We start from the raw sequence: 11,784 nt of genomic DNA on the forward strand, positions 1-11,784 counted from the left end.
ATCGGGGATCTGCGATAGCTTTGTGCGAGTTAAATAAGGGAGCTCTGGTTACATCGCATCCAGTATTAGCATAATGCGGCTTGTCTGCAAGATCAGTGCGTGACGAGCAAGCGTTATCAACGCCAGAATTCTAGCGGCGCATTCCATTCTATTCGTAGCTCCCATGGCTTGCGCAGGGGAGACCGGGGATGTGCGATAGCGTTTCTTTACTCAAATAATGGAGCTGTGGTTACAACGCTTGTAGCAGTAGCATTATTGTCCTCGGCTCCAAGATCGGTGCGCAAGAAACAAGCGTTACCACTGCTCAAACCTCTCAAATACGACCAAAAGAAAGTACACCCGACACTATTCGTGGGCAGCCTCGGTTGGTACACCAAATTCTACGTCGTCTCCCCGCGTGGTCAAGCGGTTGAAAGTCGGATTTCCGTTTTGAAAGTCCGTGGTTCGACTCATTTCAAAGCCAAGGTTGTTTATTTATTTTTTTTTTTGTGGCGATTGTTTGATCAGTTTTTTTTAAGGGTACAGACAGGGTGCCAGTGTAACTTGCCTTTTAACCAACAAATGACGTTCGACGGTAACCTGAGCATCAAAGAAGCGCTGAAATTTGTTTTGCTTACAATTTTAACTCATGAACGTAGGTTAAATCAAGTAGCAAGTGAAGCAGTTGTGCGAGGTGCGTCTTCGTTTATTTTGTTCTGATTTGACCGTGATGGCTCGAGATACATTTCGCAGCATTTCAACATTTCAATTAAGCCACCCGAACTTGCAGCCGCTGAGGACACAATGAGTATTCTTGGCGCCTGTCGCCCCCATACACACTTTCGCGCGTCGCGGTCATACCGACGGCCGCCCTCTCCAGGAATCGCTCTTTCTTCGCCTTCGGTCGCCCCATCGGCATTAACCCTTAAGTCGAGCATAGCATAGACACGCCAGACATACCTGGATCGCTTACTTATAAGAAGGGGGAAAAAAATGAATAGGCTGCATGGTTGGACGTATCACGAGAGCTGCGACAGTAGTCTTCAAGTTTTAGACTTTCAGTCTAAAATAATTAAAAGGGAATGCACACGCGCTTAAGCTAGCTCGATCGTTTCCTTTCTTCTTTTTTTTTTTCGCGGCGATTTGACGGGAAGGAGGGGGGGGGGAAGAGAGATCGCGAAGTGGATTATAATTAAAAGCAGCAGCGTTGGGTGAAGGGAAATCAAAGCACTTCGGTAACTGTTCACCTTAATCTAAAATAAACAAAAAAAAGGTTGAACGGAAAAGAGATGGAGAGAGCGGAGGTGATTGGCGAGTGCCACTTACCGTCACAGGCGCGCATTGAAGATCATGGATGTCTTGTCAGACTTGGTTCACCAGTGGCAGGGCCGAAGCAGCTCAGCAAACGGTTGCAGCAGGTTGGCGATGATGCGTAGCTGAGACCTCATTCAGGACTTCGGCGATGGAAGAAGTGAGCGCTCTTGTCGCACGATGCGACAGCTGCGATTTCTCGGGGTTTCACATTGCGGAGTACGGTGCGCACTATATATATAGGCGGGCTGTACGTCCGCAGGTTGAACCGTTCAGAAAACCTTACGCACGACAGAGGAAAAAAAAAAATCCAGAAGCGAAAAACGAACGGAAGTGCAGCAAGCACCAAAGAGGCCCCGCAAAACTCGCCGCACATGTCGTGCGCGACCGCCTTGTTGCAGCGCCATAGCCTTTGATCGCACAGCGCGTGCCGTCATACTGCCAGAGCCTAAAAGGAAAGGCGGATTGCTCAGAGGAAGTGGAAAAATGAAAACAGAAGGCCGGTGTGCTGCTGGAAGGCATTTACAAAGCGGCAGCCACGTTGAGCGCTTCCAAATTGCTTTCAGCTGGTTTGCGGCGCCGACACCACATACGCGAGCTCGCTTCAGCGGGGAAATATTCATAATAAAAAATCTCATCGCAAGAACATCTGTAGCGGGCTTGCAGGAGCATATTAGTTAGCATGCCCACGTTTTCGATCCCGCATCCGCATAGGCATTGGCCCTCGAGGCGTTTCTCAACCTTAATTCGTTATGATTTTGTTTACTAAGAGGAGAAAGAACGAAGGTGTTTTTTTATGTTACGAACGCATAGGTGTTTCTTTGATTATTTCGGTTTAAACACAGTAATGTTGTTCTAACATTCATTATCCACGTTTATTTGACTTTAGTTCTAAGTGCGCAAAGCGACCGTTCAAATAAGTTCGGGACACGCCTGAATCGGAATAGCGTCGTCTGCTCAAGCGCCGAGTGCCTCCGCCAAGTTCCTCCGTGAAACTAGCCTCCGTCCGCGCGCCGCCGGAGAGATGTCGAGGGTATAACCGCTACTCTCGATACCATTGCCCGCAATAAAATCGTTCTCCTTTGTATTCCTTCCTCTCTCTTTCTCGGTGCGGGCAACCTCCCTGTGGTGCGGGGGCGCGGAGGTTTGGCGCCAATCTCAATCGCTTTTCTCCTGGCGCCTTTTTCGGAGATATTCTCCAGAGAAGTACGTGTGAGCTTTTGCCGCTTCGGCAGACCGTTAGTGCTGGCAGCGTTGGAAGCCAAGTGTATCACTGCACATAATGGAAGACAGAATTGTTTGCTTAGTAGTTTTAGAGAGTGGCCAGCGAAAGAAAGTCCACCTTGAAACAGGTGCATACGACGAGGTGTTGGCGGCTTTGAAGAAACTCGCCCCGATAACGGACAACACGCTGGTAAGTGCCTTGTCATCCTGTGTTTGCAGGGGTGGCGGGTGGCGGTGGGGCAGGGGTTTGTAGTAATGGTGCAAGCGTGTACGTGAACACGCCAGGAAATGTTCAAATTATTTTCTAAACGCCTATGCGTTTTAATGCTACGAATTCGCGTTTCGCAGTATTCCAATTCGTAACAGGGGGACCAGTTCGTGATAAAATCATTCGCCACGCGCGGCATTTTGTCACAGAGCAACGTGGTTTTTTCGTTGTTGGGACAGCTGCCGCAGTTGCTGAGTTACTTAAGGGTAATTCCACGCCAAACGTTCCCACGACTATCTTCGATTCCCCTATAAAAAAAATCATGGCCTATCCGTTCACCGCACTATTAGTCCTGTTAACCAATCTTTGGAGGAAAGAAATTTCTCCTAAAGCAAGTTGAATAGCATATGACAGTGACCGGGGCCTAGGTTGCAATAATAATAATAATAAAAATAATAATATGAAATAATAAAACTCGCAAAAATACCACACTGTACGGAGCGCGGGGAAAAAATTCTAGTTGGTAGAAAAAATGAACCGCGCTTCCAAGCTGCAACCTCAAAATATATGTGCTTTGCCGGAAAGCAATTCGGCGTTTCTGGGCCATATTTAAACATCTTATACGGCTGTAACAACGTCTGCAGAGGCAATTTAGCCGCATAATTTGTTTACGCTGGTAAAGTGCGGGAAATAAATATGGCAGTGGGGAAGCGAGTATTTCCAGAACGGTAAACAAAAGTAGCAATATTTTGTTCATGTTCAAGGACTTGTCGCAGTGTGTGGCGGTCTATGTAAAACTACATTCTTAGGCTGATTTGGAAGGGCATACAGAGGGCATTTATTTCTGAACGTTTAATCGGCGCACTTTTAGTTTCAAGCGAGAAAATATTTCTTATATTGAGCGGCCCCCAAGGCCTCCGTCGGTGGTGCGTAGGTTCGCTTCACTGCATGCACCGTGAGTTCCCAGGTGCGGCGGCCACGCTGTTCGAGGGAGCGTATGTTTTTTCTCCTTCGGCCGTTGTCGGCTTGGTGAAAGTGATTCCACATGCATCTTCGGTCCTCCCGCGGTGCCGCACACGAAGGGAAAAGCAGATGCCGGAAAGCCTTCGAAGGGCGACGTCCGCCGTCAATTAGTGATAGTGTGGCGTGGCAGCTAGGGAGGAAACGTACGTAGCTGGATCGCAGGTGTTCGCTGCAGACTAGAAATACATTGTTAGGTTTTGCCGAATTTCCGGATAAGTTAGACGCATTAAAATGTCTCAATTAGGCTGCACCCCTATTGAAGGATGATCAGATGACTCGTCATTTAGACTTCGCAAAAAAGAATTTTCTCGTGCAAGACCAATGATCTTGCACGAGATTTACCGCTAGCAGTACGATTATAGGGATTCCCTAATTGTACTACTGGGAAAATACGCAAGCTACGGTACTTCCCTTCGATTGTTTAGAAAAAATAGGCCGTTTGTGAAAAACCACGTGCAGTGCTTTCAAACTGTCTTGACCGCGCATGACAGCGACCGTGGATATATGTTTTTCAGGCTGAGGATTATAATGGCCTAAAACACGAATTTTCTGCTGCCCAGAAAATTAGTCCCGGAAGCACTGCACGTGGTTTTTCACAAACGGCCTATTTTTTCTAAACAATCGAAGGGAAGTACCGTAGCTTGCGTATTTGCCCAGTAGTACAATTAGGGAATCCCTATAATCGTACTGCTAGCGGTAAATCTCGTGCAAGATCATTGGTCTTGCACGAGAAAATTCTTTTTTGCGAAGTCTAAATGACGAGTCATCTGATCATCCTTCAATAGGGGTGCAGCCTAATTGAGACATTTTAATGCGTCTAACTTATCCGGAAATTCGGCAAAACCTAACAATGTATTTCTAGTCTGCAGCGAACACCTGCGATCCAGCTACGTACGTTTCCTCCCTAGCTGCCACGCCACACTATCACTAATTGACGGCGGACGTCGCCCTTCGAAGGCTTTCCGGCATCTGCTTTTCCCTTCGTGTGCGGCACCGCGGGAGGACCGAAGATGCATGTGGAATCACTTTCACCAAGCCGACAACGGCCGAAGGAGAAAAAACATACGCTCCCTCGAACAGCGTGGCCGCCGCACCTGGGAACTCACGGTGCATGCAGTGAAGCGAACCTACGCACCACCGACGGAGGCTAGTGTCACTAAATACGGTTTTAAAACCTTATTTAGTGACTCTAACGGAGGCCTTGGGGGCCGCTCAATATAAGAAATATTTTCTCGCTTGAAACTAAAAGTGCGCCGATTAAACGTTCAGAAATAAATGCCCTCTGTATGCCCTTCCAAATCAGCCTAAGAATGTAGTTTTACATAGACCGCCACACACTGCGACAAGTCCTTGAACATGAACAAAATATTGCTACTTTTGTTTACCTTTCTGAAAATACTCGCTTCCCCACTGCCATATTTATTTCCCGCACTTTACCAGCGTAAACAAATTATGCGGCTAAATTGCCTCTGCAGACGTTGTTACAGCCGTATAAGATGTTTAAATATGGCCCAGAAACGCCGAATTGCTTTCCGGGGAACCCTCGAAAACAATAAATAGGTTTACTCTCTCTCTCTCTCTCTCTCTCTCTCTCTCTCTCTCTCTCTCTCTCTCTCTCTCTCTCTCAGAGATGGTCAATCGCACGTACTGTCTGGGAATAGAGCCTAAAATGATCAGGATGATGGTCAGGGTCCGGCAAACAGTTGTTGCCTATAGAAGCTCCCAGCGAGGTTAATGTATTTCAGAGTAACAAAATTTTTTCTTTTCATTCTATGAGTAAATTTGAGTGCTTTATAATGACAAATGTCTGCGGGGCATAAAAGGAAAATCATTTGTAGCATTGCACTAGGTAGTACTAATTTTACCTTAAAATCTGAAGTTCTGTGAACGACCTTATTTATCCTCTATTTTGACAAAGTTGGTACCTTGACGTAGTGTCGCCATTGTAGATACTCCAACCCTGTTGTTAAGGATAACAATGGACATATTTGGTCTCCAACATGGATAGGAAGGTTTTCAACACTGAGGTTGCAATTTCAACTGGCAAAAATTTTTGTGAGGTGTATAAATAAGCCTTCCTAAGTCAATTATGACATGTGTTGATGTTTATTAACAAGGCTACAAGCAACTATTACTATAAAATATATTATTTAGTTATCATGCTTGTGCCTTAGTGTGACAATCTGAGCAATGTTAGAATGTGGTTAGCTGTGTTTCACTCGAGTCTATATTCTCATTGCTGTGTGGAAAAAAAAGGCAACTATTTTTCCAATCATAGAACTTTCCCATATGGCATACTGTCCTGCAACGACTGATCTCTGTGATCGAACAGCCTGTTACAAATCAGCTTGTAATGAAACATGTAACAAATGGGCCTGCATGCACTACTGAAGTCAATTTTAAACTGTGTTTAAATTCAGTATTTGTGATAAGTTTTTTTCTGCAGATTCTGATTCATGATGCCGAGGTTGATGATTACATCGACCTTGAGGTCGGGCAGACTGTGCCAAACAAAGCAAAGCTTCAGCTGTCACGAAAGGTGGCCTTTGCAACGGATGTGAGTATTGCCCATATTGCTCCAGTTACATTTGATTACAATGACATAAAACAGTGGCAATTACTTACAAGCATGAGCTATGTGCTCAAGCATCGAATAACTGTTTTTTTATTATGTGCCGTATGGTGTCTGAGGAAGAAAGTCCTGTTTCACTGCCAAGGATTTTCGCATTAAAGTCATGCCAAAAAATTTATGCAGCAGTGGCACTGGTTTTCACACATCTGTTGTTTCCTAGATTAACATACAACTGCTGCTGCTACAGTTAGTGTGTTTGTATTCACGACATTTCAGTGCATTAGCATAGGCCCTGAGCTTTGCTACTGGCTGGCCACTTGTGGGCTGCCTGCTGCCGCATTTCCATGGTGTGTATGGGGATGATGCTGTAAAGTTGATAGGTGGCCATGCAGTCCTTCAACTTTGCTGATTTTGGTCTGTGCCCATAAAAACTTGTTAGATGAAGATATGTTGATGAATTGAGCATTATAGTCATGTCAAATAACAACTTAGCCTCGGTAGATGCTTGAGTATAAAAACAAAACTCTTCAGGAATATGGTTTCGCACATGTCCCCCCCAAGAGTGTTGGTACCAACAGCAGGTGACCGCCACCCATTGTCAAATGCCAATACACTTATTCTGACGTGTCACAATCTACTGCTAGACAACATTGTGTTGCACTAACCGTTGCGTATAATGACATTGCATGTGGGAAAAATGATGAAACATTATCAACCTTGGCCAAGAATCTTACCTCACCAAAAGATCTTGTATGCAGCCAACTAGTGCCAGCAGCCCTAGCAGTGACTCTGGTCCCAGCAGCCCAAGCAGCAGTTTTGTCTCACCAGAGTCTTTGCTAAGCAGTGGAGGGTAAGCAGTGTGCAACTCGGGCAAATTAAATACATGCAATCAGGTTTACCATTTACGGGGAATTTGAATAACGAGTTCACTTTACTTTCAGGAGTGGTACTTCATCTCCTAACCATGAGAGGCAACATTTCGGGGTTGAAAATGTACCACTCGAGAATCCACGTGACTTTTTGGAGTTTCGGATGCCAGATCTTCAACCCTACGAACAAGTGCTTCAGCGGAAGACAGCCATAAGTGGCAACCTGCGCCGCTTCATTGTGAACAAGCTTTTTCAAGTATGCTGGAAGATTACCTGGTATGTTATGCGGCTTCATTGTAACCCTTGTAGATACACAACTTGCGGTCTGGTAGCTGAACAAAAGGAGTTTTTTTTTTTTTGTCATTTTGCTAATTTTTGCCATGTGTTCTTTGGGTCTTTTTGAACTTGTGCAACACTGGCAAACACATTGTTAACAAAACATATGGTGCTAAAATTATCCTTTCCTTCCACGCCGTTTTTGCTTTTGAAAGATGGGTGCTGTAAACTAAAAGTAAGTTCACAAATAGGCTGTCACAATTTCTTTTCTTAATGAAGCTCATAGGTAAAATTGACGTGCCCCTGAGCGAAGCCATACAGAGGAAAGGTAATTGTCTGTTGTGAGCGTTACGTCACCTGTGGTGATTTGCTTTAGCTTTTGGCCCATTCTAAGGCCTTAGAATGAAGTGACTAGTATATAAAGCAGATTGCATGAATGAGAGCTCTCCTTTCTAGTTTGTTCTTACTTTGAATTGTTGCTGCGGCAATTCCTTTCCAATAAGTATAATATAAATATATAAATAAAGGATTCGGGACATTTTGATCCATGAAACAGCAGGATCTGGCTCATTTTCAATACGAACTGTGATCTGCGTACATGTTTACACCCATTTCTTTCCTAGGGGAAAGGTGCCGAGTTTTCTTCGTCACTGCAGCTTTGTCCGACTTAGTTTTGGTTTCTGGACCTGGCTCATTAAAAAAAAAAACGCCTCAGTTGTACTTATAGTAATCCAAATGGGCAAGGCATCATTCCCTTAATCCCAACGTGTTGGTTTTGTCCCTGCTCTAAATGGGTGCTTTTCTCCACAAGCTTTCCCAGCAGTATGGAAAAAAAAAGATAAACCTTAATCTGCACTCCCACCTCCCCCAAATTACAAACAAAAGAAGATGTCAAGCTACTTCCTTACGTCTTCCTTGGCATTCTAGATGGCTGGCTTTCCTTTCCGTATTCATTCAGTGAGCCCCTGATTCTCAATCACGCTAGGCTACGTATATATAGACTTCTATATCATCATAGAGAAAGCGATGAAACATGTTGACAAGACATGCCTTCGTCAGGACAATTTTCTTGTCGAAATGCTGGTACTGGGCTGAGGCCACTATCTTGTCCAAAGTAGGCAGATACGCAGACAATGTTTTTTAGTAAGTTGGCAATGGCTGTGTGAATTGTTTGTTTTCTGGGCCCTGCGCATCTTGTTTTGATCTTGTGTTGCAGGTACCCAACACATGAACTTTACCAGACTGCTGCTCAGCAGCTTGTCAGTCGCTACCCGCACCTTATCGATCGTCTTGATGGTCGGAATGGTCTGGTGAGCACTCCATCTTAAAATCTTTCAGCCAATTTATCCGGTTTCACAGTTCTGGTTTAAAATTACTCTTTATTGCAGCATTGCAGTCTGCTGAGGATAAAGAGCACTTTTATAGAACATTGTAGTTTTGGTGGCGGTAAAAAAATTTGGCACCTTGGTTTCATATCACGGCATGATCAAATTTGACCCGACCACGTGATATTTCTTTCATTATCAGGAATTTTGTATTCTGAAGGACGATTTGCTCTAATGTTATACTGCTTACAAAACCAAGCAATTCTCCAGTTCTTTCATTGAAGTACTAGTCTCCGGAAATCGTTACCTGAGAACATAACTGTCCTAAGTACTACAGTTCTCGTACGAAGCTTTTATAACTTCATACTAATTTGATTGTTCTATGTGCATGTGCATGCATGCATGTGTGTGTTCACATACTTAACTTCTAGACAGTATTTACCCTAATGTTAAGTATTTTTGCAGTTAATCCTAACTCCCTTGCAGGTTTTCCTTGCATCTTTGTCTTTGGAAATTTTGTGCTAGTATTTCACTACAGTGGCCTGCAAGAACTGCAAACTTTTTGTTAAAGGAGTACTGACACGAAATTTTCGTGTTGAATTTTTTTTTATGCTATGGGTGCCCATTAGCCCACTAATCAAAGAATGGCACATTAGACAGTCGATCGCAGTGTAAACAGTCATTTACGGCGTTGTTTATTCGTGTCAGTTTCGGTTTCAACAAAACGAACGCCGAGCGGCTGCCATGACCGGAGGTAGCACCTGACGTCACCATTCTTGTCGCGTCGCTGCTACCGGTCTGGACGCACATGCAAGCAAGTGCATGCGCTCAACGAGACCGGCCCAGGTCTTCACCATCCCCGCGCACTCGGGCAGCATGATAGTCCCAAAACCATGACGTGTACACACTAGCAGCGCGTGCCAACTGCAGCCATCATGTCGGCTACGTCACGGGAGCCCCGACGTCGGTAGTTTGGGGCAAGTAGCAGATGACGTCGTGCTGGCCCGCTCTGGGCTTTCTCGTGTGGGCAGAGATTAAAATTGATTTAAAATATGTTATACTGAACTGCTACTGTTGAAACTTGATATCTCCTGATAAAAAGGAAGCATTTTACGTAGCTATCTCAGCTTTGAAATTTCATGTCACTACTCCTTTAAAGATTAGCCTGTCTGTGTCTTCTTTCTAGTGTGTCATTTTTTCACCAGTACTATCATGCTATAAGCATCCCATCTGTTTTCCGAAATTTACCGTATTTGTTTTATGGGTTTTAGTGAACTTTCAAGAGGTGGTGCGACATTTTTGTACACAAAATGTCTAAAGGCAACATGAGCATGCTTAGGTGGTGCAGAGGGTGTGCATGTGTGTGATCTTCCAAGTTGTCTGAGGAGTGGCAGTGAAAGGGTTAAAACTGTTTTCTTTCATTTCTTAACAGGACTCGTGGGTGCGATGCCTTCGAAACAAGTTTAAGAATGCGCGAAAAAAAATTGAAAATTGCTCAGCAGCAATGCTGGCCCGGAAGCAAAAGTACTACCATAAGACACAGAAGGAAACTGGCTCCGACACCGAACCACCGAAGAAGAAGCTCTGTCGTCTAGTTGTAAGTTCAATTGCATGCCTCGTTAATTTGCTCTCTAGCTTGTTGGTGTTTGTCATTGTATGTCGAAAATCAAGACATTACGAGAACAAAAAGGGAAGCCTATAGGCGCCATCAACAGTATTTTAGCCATTGTACTTGACCTACAAAATTCTACTCTCGTGAACAGTTTTTACTAAAACTCAAAAATTACTTGAGTGTTTGTTTTGTGGCCGCTAGCTTGCAAGCAGTACTGCACTACTGTCCTCACACTTTGTTGAAAGACCTGGGAAAGAATTTCAGCAGGCTTATGTGAATGGTCACGACGTTGTATTTGAGTGGCTGCCAAGTCACCACGGAAAATGCCCGTGGGTCGGGGATTTGGTGCATGTTAAGAAACACTCAAGGGAGTTTGTGAAACTTCTGCTTGTGATAAATATGCTTATCAAATAAACATGCTTTTCAGCGTTTATCCGGTTTCAAATATAAATATTGTTATGTGGCAGCAGGATGGTGACACAAACAATTAATGAAAGATGTAACGATCTATATACGGAATGTACAATGTGGCCATGGGTCAGACCAGGCCAAGTAGCATGCCCCACCAAGCTTTGTCATTATCGCAGATGCCAGTTCACGATGCTATGCACAACTGCCATTTTCCTCATCTTCTGATGGCATAACTATAAATCTAGAATTGAATAAATATACTTAGTTTGTCCGGTTGCTAAAAGCAGTATTTAATTTATAAAGCCTAAAAGAGAAAAAAATTTGTGAAATCTGTGCTGGCTGCAGCAACTACACCAGTGACAAACTACACAAACTCTTCTTGGGATGTGATTGGATGATGGCCAAGATTTGAAGGTTCATGCATATGCTCTAGCATTTGTGCCAGTGTTATCTTCCTTTAGGAAAAACATTAGTGGTGTTGGCAACAAGTATATGTGTTGGAGTGTAGTTCTTGTGTTTATACCCTTTAAAAATTTTTTTTGTAGAGTTGTCTACATTGTCTTGTTCAGTGCAACGTGTGCAGGGATTTCAATGTTGTCTTTGGTCGCTCATAGGTAGTATTTTAGAATCGCCATGCCCCGCTACAGTCGAATCCAGCAATAACGAAACCGCTGGTGAAAGCCAAAAAATTCACCTTTGGGAGAATTTAGTTACCGCAAAAATGAAAAAAAACAAAAAACAGGAAAATCAGCCACAAACCAAAAATTTATTATCGAAAACTGGTTATATTACTTTGCGAGCCTTACCTTCCTGCAACTTCACAGCTCAGCTCTCACGCCACCAGAAGTGGTTCGTTGCTGGTCGTTGTGTGCGCCTAAGAACGACGGGATCATATCAAATGCATCCAAACTATTTTGCGGGCTCTGCTTCTCCGCACGTTTCTCTCCCTTGTTCTCGGCACCGAGTATGTGCGA

The 11,784-nt window shown here is 44.1% G+C and overlaps 1 protein-coding gene across 1 annotated transcript; it reads left to right on the forward strand.

The window, feature by feature from the left end:
- The first annotated feature begins 1,254 nt into the window (after positions 1 to 1,254).
- Positions 1,255 to 11,043, forward strand: LOC144154786 (uncharacterized). The gene is made up of 6 exons (XM_077685888.1): positions 1,255 to 2,704; positions 6,192 to 6,302; positions 7,259 to 7,462; positions 8,679 to 8,772; positions 10,220 to 10,384; positions 10,987 to 11,043. Exons 2-6 carry the CDS (start codon positions 6,202 to 6,204, stop codon positions 11,041 to 11,043), a joined length of 621 nt encoding a protein of 206 aa, XP_077542014.1. The 5' UTR covers positions 1,255 to 2,704; positions 6,192 to 6,201.
- The last annotated feature ends 741 nt before the right edge of the window (positions 11,044 to 11,784 follow it).

The sequence above is a fragment of the Haemaphysalis longicornis genome, unplaced genomic scaffold (genome assembly GCF_048455015.1).
Source record: "Haemaphysalis longicornis isolate Haplotype H1 unplaced genomic scaffold, Haemaphysalis longicornis Haplotype H1 scaffold_91, whole genome shotgun sequence".
Taxonomy (NCBI): domain Eukaryota; kingdom Metazoa; phylum Arthropoda; class Arachnida; order Ixodida; family Ixodidae; genus Haemaphysalis; species Haemaphysalis longicornis.

Bases quoted from the DNA above. Each gene is read 5' to 3' on its own strand.
- LOC144154786 (XM_077685888.1), top strand. From the start codon at position 6,202: ATGATGCCGAGGTTGATGATTACATCGACCTTGAGGTCGGGCAGACTG. The intron at 8,773-10,219 runs GTGAGCACTCCA...ATTTCTTAACAG, and splicing joins TTGATGGTCGGAATGGTCTG to GACTCGTGGGTGCGATGCCT. The intron at 10,385-10,986 runs GTAAGTTCAATT...TCATTATCGCAG, and splicing joins AGAAGCTCTGTCGTCTAGTT to ATGCCAGTTCACGATGCTAT.